Source organism: Coregonus clupeaformis, chromosome 12 (assembly GCF_020615455.1).
Source record: "Coregonus clupeaformis isolate EN_2021a chromosome 12, ASM2061545v1, whole genome shotgun sequence".
Taxonomy (NCBI): Eukaryota; Metazoa; Chordata; class Actinopteri; order Salmoniformes; family Salmonidae; genus Coregonus; species Coregonus clupeaformis.
The window spans coordinates 5,275,049-5,293,751 of record NC_059203.1 but is presented as its reverse complement, the minus strand read 5'-3'; the positions used below and the strand labels follow the sequence as shown (position 1 = coordinate 5,293,751).

At 45.7% G+C, this 18,703-nt stretch overlaps 2 protein-coding genes across 2 annotated transcripts in view; one reads left to right on the top strand and one right to left on the bottom strand.

Annotated features, from left to right (window-relative positions):
* The window catches only part of LOC121577534 (E3 ubiquitin-protein ligase TRIM63), a 58,998-nt gene that overhangs the window by 1,096 nt on the left and 39,199 nt on the right, over positions 1-18,703 (top strand). The gene's annotated exons all lie outside the window — the stretch shown is intronic.
* Positions 14,601-16,273, bottom strand: LOC121577535 (polyadenylate-binding protein 1-B-like). The gene is made up of 4 exons (XM_041891232.2): positions 16,049-16,273; positions 15,569-15,619; positions 15,365-15,411; positions 14,601-15,185 (listed from the first exon to the last, which is right to left on the bottom strand). Exons 1-4 carry the CDS (start codon positions 16,170-16,172, stop codon positions 14,766-14,768), a joined length of 642 nt encoding a protein of 213 aa, XP_041747166.1. The 5' UTR covers positions 16,173-16,273; the 3' UTR covers positions 14,601-14,765.

Here is an 18,703-nt window from a genome sequence, read left to right as displayed (position 1 = left end):
TGTGTGTTGCCATCAGGTGTGTTGCCATCAGGTGTGTTGCCATCAGGTGTGTTGCCATAAGGTGTGTTGCCATAAGGTGTGTCTCCTGAGTGGCGCAGTGGTCTCCTCAGTCTCCTGAGTGGCGCAGTGGTCTAAGGCACTGCATCGCAGTGCTAGCTGTGCCACTAGAGATCCTGGTTCGAATCCAGGCTCTGTCGTAGCCGGCCGTGACCGGGAGACCCATGTGTCGGCGCGCAATTGGCCCAGCGTCGTCCAGGGTAGGGGAGGGAATGGCCGGCAGGGATGTAGCTCAGTTGATAGAGCATGGCGTTTGCAACGCCAGGGTTGTGGGTTCGATTCCCACGGGGGGCCAGTATAAAAAAGATATGTATTCACAAACTGTAAGTCGCTCTGGATAAGAGCGTCTGCTAAATGACTAAAATGTAAAATGTAAAAATGTGTGTTGCCATTAGGTGTGTTGCCATAAGGTGTGTTGCCATTAGGTGTGTTGCCATAATGTCTTGCCATAAGGTGTGTTGCCATAAGGTGTGTTGCCATCAGGTGTGTTGCCATAAGGTGTGTTGCCATAAGGTGTGTTGCCATAAGGTGTGTTGCCATAAGGTGTGTTGCCATAAGGTGTGTTGCCACCAGGTGTGTTGCCATCAGGTGTGTTGCCATAAGGTGTGTTGCCATAAGGTGTGTTGCCATCAGGTGTGTTGCCATAAGGTGTGTTGCCATAAGGTGTGTTGCCATAAGGTGTGTTGCCATCAGGTGTGTTGCCATAATGTGTGTTGCCATAAGGTGTGTTGCCATAAGGTGTGTTGCCATCAGGTGTGTTGCCATCAGGTGTGTTGCCATCAGGTGTGTTGCCATCAGGTGTGTTGCCATAAGGTGTGTTGCCATTAGGTGTGTTGCCATAAGGTGTGTTGCCATAAGGTGTGTTGCCATAAGGTGTGTTGCCATAAGGTGTGTTGCCATCAGGTGTGTTGCCATCAGGTGTGTTGCCATCAGGTGTGTTGCCATCAGGTGTGTTGCCATAAGGTGTGTTGCCATCAGGTGTGTTGCCATAAGGTGTGTTGCCATAAGGTGTGTTGCCATAAGGTGTGTTGCCATCAGGTGTGTTGCCATAATGTGTGTTGCCATAAGGTGTGTTGCCATAAGGTGTGTTGCCATAATGTCTTGCCATAAGGTGTGTTGCCATCAGGTGTGTTGCCATCAGGTGTGTTGCCATAAGGTGTGTTGCCATAAGGTGTGTTGCCATCAGGTGTGTTGCCATCAGGTGTGTTGCCATCAGGTGTGTTGCCATCAGGTGTGTTGCCATAAGGTGTGTTGCCATAAGGTGTGTTGCCATCAGGTGTGTTGCCATCAGGTGTGTTGCCATCAGGTGTGTTGCCATCAGGTGTGTTGCCATAAGGTGTGTTGCCATTAGGTGTGTTGCCATAATGTCTTGCCATAATGTGTGTTGCCATAAGGTGTGTTGCCATAAGGTGTGTTGCCATAAGGTGTGTTGCCATCAGGTGTGTTGCCATAAGGTGTGTTGCCATAAGGTGTGTTGCCATAAGGTGTGTTGCCATTAGGTGTGTTGCCATAAGGTGTGTTGCCATCAGGTGTGTTGCCATAAGGTGTGTTGCCATAAGGTGTGTTGCCATAAGGTGTGTTGGCATAAGGTGTGTTGCCATCAGGTGTGTTGCCATCAGGTGTGTTGCCATCAGGTGTGTTGCCATAAGGTGTGTTGCCATTAGGTGTGTTGCCATAAGGTGTGTTGCCATAAGGTGTGTGCCATAAGGTGTGTTGCCATAAGGTGTGTTGCCATAAGGTGTGTTGCCATAAGGTGTGTTGCCATCAGGTGTGTTGCCATAAGGTGTGTTGCCATAAGGTGTGTTGCCATAAGGTGTGTTGCCATAAGGTGTGTTGCCATAAGGTGTGTTGCCATCAGGTGTGTTGCCACAGGTGTGTTGCCATAAGGTGTGTTGCCATAAGGTGTGTTGCCATAAGGTGTGTTGCCATCAGGTGTGTTGCCATAAGGTGTGTTGCCATCAGGTGTGTTGCCATCAGGTGTGTTGCCATCAGGTGTGTTGCCATAAGGTGTGTTGCCATAAGGTGTGTTGCCATAAGGTGTGTTGCCACCAGGTGTGTTGCCATCAGGTGTGTTGCCATCAGGTGTGTTGCCATAAGGTGTGTTGCCATAAGGTGTGTTGCCATAAGGTGTGTTGCCATAAGGTGTGTTGCCATAAGGTGTGTTGCCATAAGGTGTGTTGCCATCAGGTGTGTTGCCATAGGTGTGTTGCCATAATGTGTGTTGCCATAAGGTGTGTTGCCATCAGGTGTGTTGCCATCAGGTGTGTTGCCATCAGGTGTGTTGCCATAAGGTGTGTTGCCATCAGGTGTGTTGCCATCAGGTGTGTTGCCATAAGGTGTGTTGCCATAAGGTGTGTTGCCATCAGGTGTGTTGCCATAAGGTGTGTTGCCATAAGGTGTGTTGCCATCAGGTGTGTTGCCATCAGGTGTGTTGCCATCAGGTGTGTTGCCATAAGGTGTGTTGCCATCAGGTGTGTTGCCATCAGGTGTGTTGCCATAATGTGTGTTGCCATAAGGTGTGTTGCCATCAGGTGTGTTGCCATAAGGTGTGTTGCCATAAGGTGTGTTGCCATAAGGTGTGTTGCCATAAGGTGTGTTGCCATAAGGTGTGTTGCCATAAGGTGTGTTGCCATCAGGTGTGTTGCCATAAGGTGTGTTGCCATAAGGTGTGTTGCCATAATGTGTGTTGCCATCAGGTGTGTTGCCATAAGGTGTGTTGCCATCAGGTGTGTTGCCATAAGGTGTGTTGCCATAATGTCTTGCCATAAGGTGTGTTGCCATAAGGTGTGTTGCCATCAGGTGTGTTGCCATAATGTGTGTTGCCATAAGGTGTGTTGCCATAATGTGTGTTGCCATAATGTGTGTTGCCATCAGGTGTGTTGCCATAAGGTGTGTTGCCATCAGGTGTGTTGCCATAAGGTGTGTTGCCATAATGTCTTGCCATAAGGTGTGTTGCCATAAGGTGTGTTGCCATTAGGTGTGTTGCCATAAGGTGTGTTGCCATAATGTCTTGCCATAAGGTGTGTTGCCATAAGGTGTGTTGCCATAAGGTGTGTTGCCATTAGGTGTGTTGCCATAAGGTGTGTTGCCATAAGGTGTGTTGCCATAATGTCTTGCCATAAGGTGTGTTGCCATAAGGTGTGTTGCCATAAGGTGTGTTGCCATAATGTCTTGCCATAAGGTGTGTTGCCATCAGGTGTGTTGCCATAAGGTGTGTTGCCATAAGGTGTGTTGCCATAAGGTGTGTTGCCATAAGGTGTGTTGCCATAAGGTGTGTTGCCATAAGGTGTGTTGCCATAAGGTGTGTTGCCATAATGTCTTGCCATAAGGTGTGTTGCCATCAGGTGTGTTGCCATAAGGTGTGTTGCCATAAGGTGTGTTGCCATAATGTCTTGCCATAAGGTGTGTTGCCATTAGGTGTGTTGCCATAAGGTGTGTTGCCATAAGGTGTGTTGCCATAAGGTGTGTTGCCATCAGGTGTGTTGCCATCAGGTGTGTTGCCATCAGGTGTGTTGCCATCAGGTGTGTTGCCATAAGGTGTGTTGCCATCAGGTGTGTTGCCATCAGGTGTGTTGCCATAAGGTGTGTTGCCATAAGGTGTGTTGCCATCAGGTGTGTTGCCATAATGTGTGTTGCCATAAGGTGTGTTGCCATAAGGTGTGTTGCCATAATGTCTTGCCATAAGGTGTGTTGCCATAAGGTGTGTTGCCATCAGGTGTGTTGCCATAAGGTGTGTTGCCATAAGGTGTGTTGCCATCAGGTGTGTTGCCATCAGTGTCATCAGGTGTGTTGCCATCAGGTGTGTTGCCATCAGGTGTGTTGCCATCAGGTGTGTTGCCATAAGGTGTGTTGCCATAAGGTGTGTTGCCATCAGGTGTGTTGCCATCAGGTGTGTTGCCATCAGGTGTGTTGCCATCAGGTGTGTTGCCATAAGGTGTGTTGCCATTAGGTGTGTTGCCATAATGTCTTGCCATAATGTGTGTTGCCATAAGGTGTTGCCATAAGGTGTGTTGCCATAAGGTGTGTTGCCATCAGGTGTGTTGCCATAAGGTGTGTTGCCATAAGGTGTGTTGCCATAAGGTGTGTTGCCATTAGGTGTGTTGCCATAAGGTGTGTTGCCATCAGGTGTGTTGCCATAAGGTGTGTTGCCATAAGGTGTGTTGCCATAAGGTGTGTTGGCATAAGGTGTGTTGCCATCAGGTGTGTTGCCATCAGGTGTGTTGCCATAAGGTGTGTTGCCATTAGGTGTGTTGCCATAATGTCTTGCCATAATGTGTGTTGCCATAAGGTGTGTTGCCATAAGGTGTGTTGCCATAAGGTGTGTTGCCATCAGGTGTGTTGCCATAAGGTGTGTTGCCATAAGGTGTGTTGCCATAAGGTGTGTTGCCATTAGGTGTGTTGCCATAAGGTGTGTTGCCATCAGGTGTGTTGCCATAAGGTGTGTTGCCATAAGGTGTGTTGCCATAAGGTGTGTTGGCATAAGGTGTGTTGCCATCAGGTGTGTTGCCATAAGGTGTGTTGCCATAAGGTGTGTTGCCATCAGGTGTGTTGCCATAAGGTGTGTTGCCATTAGGTGTGTTGCCATCAGGTGTGTTGCCATAATGTCTTGCCATAAGGTGTGTTGCCATAAGGTGTGTTGCCATCAGGTGTGTTGCCATAAGGTGTGTTGCCATAAGGTGTGTTGCCATAAGGTGTGTTGCCATAAGGTGTGTTGCCATCAGGTGTGTTGCGATAAGGTGTGTTGCCATAAGGTGTGTTGCCATAAGGTGTGTTGCCATCAGGTGTGTTGCCATAAGGTGTGTTGCCATCAGGTGTGTTGCCATCAGGTGTGTTGCCATCAGGTGTGTTGCCATAATGTGTGTTGCCATAAGGTGTGTTGCCATAAGGTGTGTTGCCATAAGGTGTGTTGCCACCAGGTGTGTTGCCATCAGGTGTGTTGCCATCAGGTGTGTTGCCATAAGGTGTGTTGCCATAAGGTGTGTTGCCATAAGGTGTGTTGCCATCAGGTGTGTTGCCATAAGGTGTGTTGCCATAAGGTGTGTTGCCATAAGGTGTGTTGCCATCAGGTGTGTTGCCATAATGTGTGTTGCCATAAGGTGTGTTGCCATAAGGTGTGTTGCCACCAGGTGTGTTGCCATCAGGTGTGTTGCCATCAGGTGTGTTGCCATAAGGTGTGTTGCCATAATGTGTGTTGCCATAAGGTGTGTTGCCATAAGGTGTGTTGCCATAAGGTGTGTTGCCATCAGGTGTGTTGCCATAAGGTGTGTTGCCATAAGGTGTGTTGCCATCAGGTGTGTTGCCATCAGGTGTGTTGCCATCAGGTGTGTTGCCATCAGGTGTGTTGCCATCAGGTGTGTTGCCATCAGGTGTGTTGCCATCAGGTGTGTTGCCATCAGGTGTGTTGCCATCAGGTGTGTTGCCATCAGGTGTGTTGCCATAAGGTGTGTTGCCATAAGGTGTGTTGCCATAATGTCTTGCCATAAGGTGTGTTGCCATAAGGTGTGTTGCCATCAGGTGTGTTGCCATAAGGTGTGTTGCCATAAGGTGTGTTGCCATCAGGTGTGTTGCCATCAGGTGTGTTGCCATCAGGTGTGTTGCCATCAGGTGTGTTGCCATCAGGTGTGTTGCCATAAGGTGTGTTGCCATAAGGTGTGTTGCCATCAGGTGTGTTGCCATCAGGTGTGTTGCCATCAGGTGTGTTGCCATCAGGTGTGTTGCCATAAGGTGTGTTGCCATTAGGTGTGTTGCCATAATGTCTTGCCATAATGTGTGTTGCCATAAGGTGTTGCCATAAGGTGTGTTGCCATAAGGTGTGTTGCCATCAGGTGTGTTGCCATAAGGTGTGTTGCCATAAGGTGTGTTGCCATAAGGTGTGTTGCCATTAGGTGTGTTGCCATAAGGTGTGTTGCCATCAGGTGTGTTGCCATAAGGTGTGTTGCCATAAGGTGTGTTGCCATAAGGTGTGTTGGCATAAGGTGTGTTGCCATCAGGTGTGTTGCCATCAGGTGTGTTGCCATAAGGTGTGTTGCCATTAGGTGTGTTGCCATAATGTCTTGCCATAATGTGTGTTGCCATAAGGTGTGTTGCCATAAGGTGTGTTGCCATAAGGTGTGTTGCCATCAGGTGTGTTGCCATAAGGTGTGTTGCCATAAGGTGTGTTGCCATTAGGTGTGTTGCCATAAGGTGTGTTGCCATCAGGTGTGTTGCCATAAGGTGTGTTGCCATAAGGTGTGTTGCCATAAGGTGTGTTGGCATAAGGTGTGTTGCCATCAGGTGTGTTGCCATAAGGTGTGTTGCCATAAGGTGTGTTGCCATCAGGTGTGTTGCCATAAGGTGTGTTGCCATTAGGTGTGTTGCCATCAGGTGTGTTGCCATAATGTCTTGCCATAAGGTGTGTTGCCATAAGGTGTGTTGCCATCAGGTGTGTTGCCATAAGGTGTGTTGCCATAAGGTGTGTTGCCATAAGGTGTGTTGCCATAAGGTGTGTTGCCATCAGGTGTGTTGCGATAAGGTGTGTTGCCATAAGGTGTGTTGCCATAAGGTGTGTTGCCATCAGGTGTGTTGCCATAAGGTGTGTTGCCATCAGGTGTGTTGCCATCAGGTGTGTTGCCATCAGGTGTGTTGCCATAATGTGTGTTGCCATAAGGTGTGTTGCCATAAGGTGTGTTGCCATAAGGTGTGTTGCCACCAGGTGTGTTGCCATCAGGTGTGTTGCCATCAGGTGTGTTGCCATAAGGTGTGTTCCATAGGTGGTTGCCATAAGGTGTGTTGCCATCAGGTGTGTTGCCATAAGGTGTGTTGCCATAAGGTGTGTTGCCATAAGGTGTGTTGCCATCAGGTGTGTTGCCATAATGTGTGTTGCCATAAGGTGTGTTGCCATAAGGTGTGTTGCCACCAGGTGTGTTGCCATCAGGTGTGTTGCCATCAGGTGTGTTGCCATAAGGTGTGTTGCCATAATGTGTGTTGCCATAAGGTGTGTTGCCATAAGGTGTGTTGCCATAAGGTGTGTTGCCATCAGGTGTGTTGCCATAAGGTGTGTTGCCATAAGGTGTGTTGCCATCAGGTGTGTTGCCATCAGGTGTGTTGCCATCAGGTGTGTTGCCATCAGGTGTGTTGCCATCAGGTGTGTTGCCATCAGGTGTGTTGCCATCAGGTGTGTTGCCATCAGGTGTGTTGCCATCAGGTGTGTTGCTATAATGTGTGTTGCCATAAGGTGTGTTGCCATCAGGTGTGTTGCCATAAGGTGTGTTGCCATAAGGTGTGTTGCCATAAGGTGTGTTGCCATAAGGTGTGTTGCCATAAGGTGTGTTGCCATAATGTGTGTTGCCATAAGGTGTGTTGCCATAAGGTGTGTTGCCATAAGGTGTGTTGCCACCAGGTGTGTTGCCATCAGGTGTGTTGCCATCAGGTGTGTTGCCATAAGGTGTGTTGCCATAAGGTGTGTTGCCATAAGGTGTGTTGCCATCAGGTGTGTTGCCATAAGGTGTGTTGCCATAAGGTGTGTTGCCATAAGGTGTGTTGCCATCAGGTGTGTTGCCATAATGTGTGTTGCCATAAGGTGTGTTGCCATAAGGTGTGTTGCCACCAGGTGTGTTGCCATCAGGTGTGTTGCCATCAGGTGTGTTGCCATAAGGTGTGTTGCCATAATTGTGTTGCCATAAGGTGTGTTGCCATAAGGTGTGTTGCCATAAGGTGTGTTGCCATCAGGTGTGTTGCCATAAGGTGTGTTGCCATAAGGTGTGTTGCCATCAGGTGTGTTGCCATCAGGTGTGTTGCCATCAGGTGTGTTGCCATCAGGTGTGTTGCCATCAGGTGTGTTGCCATCAGGTGTGTTGCCATCAGGTGTGTTGCCATCAGGTGTGTTGCCATCAGGTGTGTTGCCATCAGGTGTGTTGCCATCAGGTGTGTTGCTATAATGTGTGTTGCCATAAGGTGTGTTGCCATCAGGTGTGTTGCCATAAGGTGTGTTGCCATAAGGTGTGTTGCCATAAGGTGTGTTGCCATAAGGTGTGTTGCCATAAGGTGTGTTGCCATAAGGTGTGTTGCCATAAGGTGTGTTGCCATAAGGTGTGTTGCCATCAGGTGTGTTGCCATAAGGTGTGTTGCCATAATGTGTGTTGCCATAAGGTGTGTTGCCATCAGGTGTGTTGCCATAAGGTGTGTTGCCATCAGGTGTGTTGCCATCAGGTGTGTTGCCATAAGGTGTGTTGCCATAAGGTGTGTTGCCATCAGGTGTGTTGCCATAAGGTGTGTTGCCATAATGTCTTGCCATAAGGTGTGTTGCCATAAGGTGTGTTGCCATTAGGTGTGTTGCCATAAGGTGTGTTGCCATAATGTCTTGCCATAAGGTGTGTTGCCATAAGGTGTGTTGCCATAAGGTGTGTTGCCATTAGGTGTGTTGCCATAAGGTGTGTTGCCATAATGTCTTGCCATAAGGTGTGTTGCCATAAGGTGTGTTGCCATAAGGTGTGTTTGCCATAATGTCTTGCCATAAGGTGTGTTGCCATCAGGTGTGTTGCCATAAGGTGTGTTGCCATAAGGTGTGTTGCCATAAGGTGTGTTGCCATAAGGTGTGTTGCCATAAGGTGTGTTGCCATAAGGTGTGTTGCCATAAGGTGTGTTGCCATAATGTCTTGCCATAAGGTGTGTTGCCATCAGGTGTGTTGCCATAAGGTGTGTTGCCATAAGGTGTGTTGCCATAATGTCTTGCCATAAGGTGTGTTGCCATCAGGTGTGTTGCCATAAGGTGTGTTGCCATAAGGTGTGTTGCCATAAGGTGTGTTGCCATAATGTCTTGCCATAAGGTGTGTTGCCATTAGGTGTGTTGCCATAAGGTGTGTTGCCATAAGGTGTGTTGCCATAAGGTGTGTTGCCATTAGGTGTGTTGCCATAAGGTGTGTTGCCATAATGTCTTGCCATAAGGTGTGTTGCCATCAGGTGTGTTGCCATAAGGTGTGTTGCCATAATGTGTGTTGCCATAAGGTGTGTTGCCATAATGTGTGTTGCCATAATGTGTGTTGCCATCAGGTGTGTTGCCATAAGGTGTGTTGCCATCAGGTGTGTTGCCATAAGGTGTGTTGCCATAATGTCTTGCCATAAGGTGTGTTGCCATAAGGTGTGTTGCCATTAGGTGTGTTGCCATAAGGTGTGTTGCCATAATGTCTTGCCATAAGGTGTGTTGCCATAAGGTGTGTTGCCATAAGGTGTGTTGCCATTAGGTGTGTTGCCATAAGGTGTGTTGCCATAATGTCTTGCCATAAGGTGTGTTGCCATAAGGTGTGTTGCCATAAGGTGTGTTGCCATAATGTCTTGCCATAAGGTGTGTTGCCATCAGGTGTGTTGCCATAAGGTGTGTTGCCATAAGGTGTGTTGCCATAAGGTGTGTTGCCATAAGGTGTGTTGCCATAAGGTGTGTTGCCATAAGGTGTGTTGCCATAAGGTGTGTTGCCATAATGTCTTGCCATAAGGTGTGTTGCCATCAGGTGTGTTGCCATAAGGTGTGTTGCCATAAGGTGTGTTGCCATAATGTCTTGCCATAAGGTGTGTTGCCATCAGGTGTGTTGCCATAAGGTGTGTTGCCATTATGTGTTGCCATAAGGTGTGTTGCCATCAGGTGTGTTGCCATAAGGTGTGTTGCCATAAGGTGTGTTAGAGCCGATTTGGGCATATTTTGTATAAAAGACTGAACATACTGAGCTCCATGTACATTTGTGTAAATATATTAAATATTAATGTATATGATGAAATATTAGGTACGTACCTTTATGATTTATTTACTGGATTGAGATATATTCATTTGTTATTAGTGTAACTCAGTTTTTGGCCCCCCCTCTTGCCCATTCATTGTACTGTGTTAATTGTGTTAGTATAAAGGCAGGAAGTTGGGCCTTCGGGGGGAGGAGTCCTTGCTAGATGCGGGAGCGGTATAGTTTTTTGACCATATAGACATACAGAAATACAGACAGACAGGTCATATTATATTATGTATTTGCATTTCAAGTAATCTCTGCTTTAAGTATACTTCCTCGTTAGTATAGTGGTGAGTATCCCCGCCTGTCACGCGGGGGCCAGTCGCGTATAGCTGTAACAGCCGTTTTGTCGAAACAGCGCCACTGAATCAGTGTGTGGCCGAAAATATATTACATCCGTAGTGGTTTAGGACTACCATAGAGAATGAATGGGAAACGCTTTAGGGCTCTTTTTATTTTTTTCAGGCTGCCTTTTTCTTGAAACGCTTTTATTGGGGGTTCAATTCTAAACAAGGAAACTGTATTCTGATATTTTTTCCCCATGTATTGGGGAATTGAATGATAGATTATAATTAGATTTTGTCACTATTGGTTTTATTTGATCATGCAGTGTATTTTCCCAAGCCCAAAACACAGTGTACTTGAAGTGTATTACTTGGAACGTTTATATTGTACCTTTGTACACTAAATAGTTATATTTACTATACTATTTAGTATAAGTATAATTCAGTGTTTTAATATAGACCCACTTTTACTTGCTATTTTTGTATACTGATAACATATGATTGATGAATAATATTTCAGAACATTGATAATATACTCCAAATGTATTCAAAATATTATACATTCCCCATCTTATTTCAGGTGTACTAGTTTATATCCAGTGTATTAAAATAATAGTATTTTGTAATGGGATTTTCTGCTTTTGTGAAAGTGTTATTTTAAAGACCAAATTACTTCATTCATTTATGCTGATGTGAAATTAATTTAAAGATAACACCTTTCAAAATAATTAACACATTTATGTACTGCACATATTCTACCATAAGATTTTCCTCTTCAGTTAAAGATTGCAGTGGATTATTCTTACTTATCAGCCCTACCTGTTGAGGAAACAAAAGTACTTCATCCGATGACCTGGTAAAAACCTTCTTCAGCCCTGCAGTCGACTTGAATGCACAGACCAGCCTTTGACCTCCTTGCCAATCTTAACTTAGATTTAGGGTTACACAAACCAAACTTTTCTGTCAGTTGATTTTTCATGTACCTTGTGCCACAATGTAATTATAAGCAACCCTGTCTGACTTCATGTACAGTATGTTCAATATGTAAACATGAATTAAAGGCAAGAGAATTGTATTGAACTTCAAAATTGTTTTATTAAAAGATTATGGCCATTTTGTTTGTTTGTGTGTGTGTGTGTGTGGATGCGTGTGTGTGTGTGTAAATCAACATTTCCTCTTTTCATCCATCCATCTTTTCTTTTCATCATGATAAAAGCAGATGCCTGGAACTCCTTCCAGGTCATTTCTTTCTCCATACCCTTGGCCTGGTAGAGGGAGAACAGCTTGGCAGGACAATAAATATATTTCCCTGCCACTCCGGGAACCCTGTGTGAATGTGAGGACTATTAGGGCCCTGTTTTAGTTCCAAATGGCAGAACCTGCACAAACGGCCAGAGGGTACCACATCTGCTGACTTCCTCTTTTGTTTGTCCTTCTGTTGTTCCACTTTCTGTTTTATGGATTCAAGTTCTTGTTGAAAGAAGGGTGTTGACATGAAATCCTCAAAAGACATTTTGGGGTTTGTGAGGCCCTCTGCTCCATATGTTTTAAATACTTTTGTGGAGCAGTAGAAGTACCTAACATGCCCACTCTGATAAAAATAATGAATTGAGGAGCCATCATTCATGTAACGGGACTTGGGTTGGCCACATGAAAGGCAGGTTTTTGTCATTTTTTTCTTTTGCTGCTGTTGTTGCTCTGACTGTTGCTGCTTTTCCATCAGTCCCAAAACAATTTTCTCTATGGCAGCTTCAGTAAAAGGAGCATTTTGTGTGGGCAGTGCGGGTGGGTTCACAACTGCAGGTGGGAGTGCTGTTACAGGGACACAGGTTGTGTCACTACCCATGGTTAAGTGCTGCCACAGTTGTTGGGTCTCCAAGAGCTTTTCAGGACTGGTGTTAAGGGAGGAACTGGTGTTTTTTAATTTGGCCAGGTGTTTAATATACCTTCCAATGTGGTGTTTGGTGGTTGGGTGAAGCAGGCTGTTGGGGTCTGCACATGAACTTTGCACCATGGAAGCATAGTCAAAGTCCACCAGTTTCAGCATGTCCTTCTGTCCATGATGCCTGGCAAGCAGACCATCAATAGCCACCCTCATTGGGCCAGGCCACCGATTGTGGTCCAACACAAAGACCCGGCCACCAGTCTTGATAGGCCCCGTGCGTGCACTTCTTGGTGAGGCGGTCATAGGCAGTGGAGGTGTGCAGGGCAGATCTGAAAGAGAGGAACAGTTCTTCAGTGAAAGTAATTATGCAGAATGCATGTGTCTGCAAGCATATTTAGGTGCGTGTGACTGAGTTAGTGTGAGAGAGATATGCCTATGTTTGTGGTATTATTCTGAATTACCTATGTCCATCTGGGGCTCCTCAGTGCTTTCTCTCTTTAAAGCCTCAGTAGCAGGAGCTGCAGAATCAGGAAATCTGACAGTCGGCGGCAGCTGTGTTGCTGAGGGTTGACATTTCTCAACAGGGAGAGGGGTCAGGAATACGGACATGTCTGTCCTCTTCTGAGATCTGTGCTTTTCCCAGTCGAGAGGAACAGCACGGCACCCTTGCTCAACGTACTCGAGTCCAAACCTCTCTCCCGTGTCCCTGTTGGAGACTTGTAGTGCTGGATATTTGGCGCTCCCCGTCACATTCACAGAGGCCATGTTCAAGTCTGTGATCAGTAGTGGGTCAAACACTGCAGGCAAAACCACACCCGGCTGTTTGAGATCCACCAATCTCTGGAAATTCCAGCGTGCCACACCAGTCATACCCTGGGCCTGAAATAACTCTGGGGAGACTTTGTTCCCAGTCACCCACTGAGCCTGGTGGAAGTGGTAGCCCTCTTGCTGTGAAGTGCCTCTGATTGGAATCCACACGGGCACAGATGCCCCCTTCACCCTGGACATGGTTGAGTTGCAGCGTGCCACCGTATCTGTACAGAATCCCATCCTCCCGTTCTGGGTCACTGAGACAGCCCCTCAGCATGTGGACTCGCTGGATCCTCCAGGCTTTCAGCATGGACGGTTTGAAGAGAGGGATGTCATTTACATCTTTTAACAGGTGGAAGTGAAGGAGAACTTCTTCCACTCTCTTCACAAGCTCTCGTGGCTGAGGGATCTTTGTCCTGCAGTGCTCCCGGATATGCTGCTTTGTTGGATTTGCTGGCACGATCCCACAGAAGACATAGGCCTCCTTCAGTCTCTTCAGATCCTGCTGATCCACAATTGTGAAGGCAGCCGAGAGGAACTGACAGAAAGAGCTGTATAAGGAATGATGCTCTGAGACACACTCCCGGCAGAATCGTCTCATACAGTGGAACAAGTCCAGCTTTACAGAGATGAACTCATTAAACTTTGACCTCGAAGCACAGATGTTGGTCAAGTCCCCGGATGTCACCTCTGCAACAGTAGCCTCTGTAGTCCTCCAGGCTTCCCTCAAAAGGTGCTCAGCTGGATGAGAATTCTGGACCCTGAAGGCTGCACAGCAGTCCCTATGTACAAAGAAACATAACAATGTCCAGAAATAGAAGAGGATTAAAAAAAGTTACATGATTAAATATATAATGAATTTTCTTCCCTATTTGAGATTTAAATGAAATTATTAATATCATTAAATAACATATGTAAGCTGAAAAGGCTTATACAATTGTTAAACAAATTATATAATAAATACCTGTCCACCCAATGGTAATTGGCCTTTTCAATTCCAGCAGCAGTGTAGCGTGTGGCCAGACCTTCATACATGGGCTCCAAAGACCTTTCACTCTCGGACTGCACCATCACCCAAGAGATGATCATCCAGTTCCTCGTTCATCACAGCATAAGATGACATTGTGCCTGATGTAAGAGTGACTTTCCTGGCAATCTTCCGGGTGTGGTCGGATCTCAACACCTGTCCAAATGTGCCCTGTAAGAGCTGCGTGATTGATGGCTCCTGCCTCTGAAACTCCTGCAGAAGACAGTCTGTAAGGTAATATGACGACACAGACATTCCACACCAGCCGTCTGTGTCTTCATACCCCCCAAATGCAGCAGGTGTACTGTCCCTCCTCAGGTATTTGCTGATGGTGCTCTGACCATACAACCCTGCCTCAGCATCCTTGATGTTCTGCACACTTAGCAGGTAGGCCAGGTTTGCTCTTTCATACTTTAGGTGCATCATCTCCATCAGCTGATTGGCCAGTGCGTCTTAATTCATCTACCACAGATTTACAGATCGCTTTCTTGTAGGTAAGGAGGGCTGGCAACATGTTGGTATACCTTTTAGGGAGCTTTGCCAGCCACAGAGGATTGTCAGCAAACCAATTCCTTTTGCATGCTTTGCAGCAAAGCCGAGATGCAAACAAGTAATATTGATTGACAATGCCAACAACCACTCGAGGCCTTCCTACACCTGATGAAGTTATCTGTGGTCGAGAACAACTGTGAAGACATGGGAGAACATAATTGTTTCTCAGCCTTCCCATGATGCTGTCATTCTCTGGTTTCCAGATGAAGAATGGATGTAGCTGGAAATATTTGGGGATGGAAGCCCACAGGCAGTCTCAATGAGCTCAGGCTGAGGTGGTAGACGCCACAAAGAGACAGAGTTAGTAAGGTGCCTCACAGGTGGACTTCCCGGCCACAGTCCCATGGCTTCCAGCTCCATCTTCATCCATACCTTTTGCTGTTGAGAGCAGTTCCAGTGAATCATTTCTTGGTCATATCTGGGCAGTGGAAGTGAGGGTGGAAATCCAGGGTGTGTTGATGCTGGCGGCACAGGCTGAGATGCAGGGCGTGTTGATGCTGGTGGCACAGGCTGAGATGCAGGGCGTGTTGATGCTGGTGGCACAGGCTGAGATGCAGGGCGTGTTGATGCTGGTGGCACAGGCTGAGATGCAGGGCGTGTTGATGCTGGTGGCACAGGCTGAGATGCAGGGCGTGTTGATGCTGGTGGCACAGGCTGAGATGCAGGGCGTGTTGATGCTGGTGGCACAGGCTGAGATGCAGGGCGTGTTGATGCTGGTGGCACAGGCTGAGATGCAGGGCGTGTTGATGCTGGTGGCACAGGCTGAGATGCAGGGCGTGTTGGTGCTGGCGGCCCAGGCTGACGTGCAGGGTGTGTTGGTGCTGGAATCACAAATACCAAAAGGTAAAAAATCAACATGTAGACTACAGTGATTACTTACTTATAGTACACTTATTTCACAAATACACAATTGAATGACCTTGTAGACTAAATATATCATACATGCACATGCACAGAAATTCAGAGGACATGCAAAAAGGGAACTCAAATGAACACTTACCCTCATGGAGACGGAGGTTTTGATGGACATGTTGTCATGAACATGTCCTTTGATTTTGTTAGTAGAACACAAGCAAAATAACAATTAGGAACATGGCCAGAACATAGCCAGAACAAAGCCAGAACAAGGCCAAAATAATAACCAAGGTATATTGTTAGGCAGAATAATTCAGTGAATAGTCCTGCCAAACTGATGGAGAAAAACCTCTGCCAGTAGACACAGATGGTGCTCCTACAGCTGCTGATGCTGGTGAATCTGAAATAAAGTTTAACATACACACACATGATCTTGGTTGCAAGCAGTTACATTACAGTTTACAATGAGTAGATTTGAAGTAATTTGCCTAAAGTAGCAACGATACACAATAGTTAATGTAGTTGTCAAAATAGCTAGAAAATAAGTGACAATAATTCCTCACAAATGTAGCACAACTATTTGTTGAATAATCCTTACATTCCTAACTCAAATGGAAACTCAGTAAAATGGTTATGTGTTTAAAAATACATAGAAAACATGTTTAACTCAGAGCATGGTCTGGATTTTGGAAGGTGAAATACTCAGTATAGCTTTCTCCAGGAAAACTTCATTCATCCATTGCTATGCAATAAAACATAATGAAAACCAAAAAAGATATGATGCCACAAGCAATATTTTTCAGATGATTTGTGTTTACTTTTGACATACCTTGGGAGTAAGGAGTTGCAGTAGAGGCTGGTGATGTAACGGTTGATGGCAATGACTCTTTTTTCATTAGCAGGTACTGCTGCAGTTTGTGCATTTTTGAACCTGTACCACATTTCCTTGACATAATGAAGAAAGCCTACCCAGCAGCTCTGCTCTCCCATATTTCTCCCCATGTACTTTTGGCCCGATTACCAAAGCCAACCAGAGTGTCACAATCTGAGGTCACAGCGGAGAATTCGTTTTGTGAGACTCCAAACTTTGAAAGCTCCTCAATATCTTTGAAGCTCATGGCATATTCCAAAAAGGACTGCAAACTGATTTTGCTGCTCCCCTCTGTACTGAAATGGCCTGCCTCTTTTTCTTTTTCCAAATTTTTGATGAGGTACATAGTGTATCCAACATCATTTTCCAGCAGCCACCTGAAGGACTTGCCTCTGTACTTCCCAAACTGTAGTATGTACTCCCCCAACACCTCAGCTTTATCTGACACATCCCCCCCTCTTTGTAAGACAACGCTGATGGCATTCTTCCTGACAACCTCTTCCTTCAGAGGAGCAGACTTGTCCTGCATAGAAGGGTTGTCTTTGATCTTCTTGGCGGCATCAGAGGGGACTTGTAGAAGGTAACCTAACGCGCCTCTCCGAAAGGTAACTTGGACCTTGCCAGGGAAAAACACCGAAGGCCTGTGTGACATGTTAATCTAAATGATGAAGCAAAGAGTAAACAAAATTAATTATTTAATTATTTTTAATGATACCTTTCAGGCTAATGTACTAATTATACAGTACAATGTATAATATACACACACAACCTTCAACTATACAGATCTATAACCAATCCCCAAATATACACAACCTCATCTGGACAAACCAATACCCCTCCCCACATATACACTGGACAACACTTGCAATAGTAATTAACAATTAACAATCTTGTAATTAACTTTATTATGAACTTTAGCTTTCAGACTATTCTGTAATATCTATACAGAAATAGCTACATCATTTAAGTGACTTATTATGAACGCATTCACATTGTATAATTCGTGAAAACATAGAATACTTGTTTATTTAGATCGCGCTATAATACTATAATACTTACAAATATATATGAGAAACGTATAGTTTCCACAAGTCCACGTTTCATTCAGATTACGTTCTAACAAAATTACTCTGAATATCCGCTGTATTTACTATTATTGCATTATTAAAAGATCCGAAGACAAATAAAAAAAAAGACAATCGATGATAAAGAACTCATATTTTGTATGTAAAAACACGACTTACCTTTGGCAGTCCTTACGAATTAGAAGCTGTTGTGTGTCTGACGTAGCTAAAACCGCTAATGTAACAAAACGTAAAATGCTCGGATCAAATGCTGAAATGTAAAAGAAATTCCTAATCAGAAAAAGTAAATAAGGCTCAGATGAGTTGTTCCCGGGTGTTTGTTGTGGTTCGTTGTAATTCGGCTATTATCTTCGCCACCTCTTGCGTAAAATCTGCCACAGCGCCTCGGAGGGCATACGTGGCCATACATATATTGCATCCGTAGTGGTTTAGCACTACCATAGGGAATGAATGGGAAACGCTTTAGGGCACTTTAGCTAAAGAATCCTCGGCTCCCGGCGCGGGAGACCGGGGTTCAATTCCCCGACGGGGAGCCAGCTGCTTCCCCTACTCTTGGACTTGAACTGCTGTTTAAAGTCAGCTTCTGTTTTGGGTTTTAAAAACCTTTTGTTGTACAGGGGATCTTGAATATCTCCATACAACGGATCCTGCAGTATTTTGGCCTGTTTTTCCATGAACGTTACCAGGTCACTGAACTGGGCCCTCAGGTGACTTCTCTCTAAAATATCACATGCCATAGACCTCCATTTTTCCCTTAGTTTGTAGGGAAGTTTTGACATGATCAGCTTTATGTTGGAGGGAAGATTAAGCTCTTCCATGTTCTGTAGGTCTTGCATAGCGTTACAGCAACCTCTTAGATAGAGTGCATAACCACCCAGTCCCTTTCCATCATCGGGTTTGATGTTTGTCCAGTTCCAAGCCTTTTCCATGTAAGCAGTGGTGACTTTGATTTCATTGCCAAAGTGTTCCTTTAACAACCTCTTAGCTACTGCATAGCCTCTTCTGGCTTCCATATGCAGACAACTACGGACCAGATCCTTGGGCTGACCAGAGGTGTATTGTTCCAGGTAATAGAGCCTATCCTGGTGACTGCTTGTCTTATCTTCTATACCATGCTCAAATGCACGCATGAATGGCCTAAAGTTTAGAGGATCACCGTCAAACATAGGTATCTCCCTAACAGGGAGTGTGGCTTGTTTGTGCTGTAGTACAAGGAGGTCAGCAATTTCATTCTGCCTTTGCATGACAGTAGAGAGGTTATCATGGCTGGTATTATGGCTGATACCCGCAGTGTTGATTCTGTGTCGATTGCTAGACCTTGCTGTTGGCTGCTGAAGAGTGTGGTTTACTGACTGTTTTCGGAATAGGGTTTGATGGCTTTGTGGTCGGTTGTTGTAAAACTCTTTGTAGTGGGGTCTTTGGAACTGCACCTAATGCAGCAAACTCAACAGGTGATGGTTCAGGTTCCACATAGACCTCTGGTTCCTGTTTCTCAAAATAAGAGTTCATTCCATCTTCTTGGCTTAGT

Bases quoted from the DNA above. Each gene is read 5' to 3' on its own strand.
- LOC121577535 (XM_041891232.2), bottom strand. From the start codon at position 16,172: ATGTCAAGGAAATGTGGTACAGGTTCAAAAATGCACAAACTGCAGCAG. The intron at 15,412-15,568 runs GTTTTTCTCCAT...ACAAAATCAAAG, and splicing joins ATCTGTGTCTACTGGCAGAG to GACATGTTCATGACAACATG. The intron at 15,186-15,364 runs GTAAGTGTTCAT...TTGTGATTCCAG, and splicing joins AAACCTCCGTCTCCATGAGG to CACCAACACACCCTGCACGT.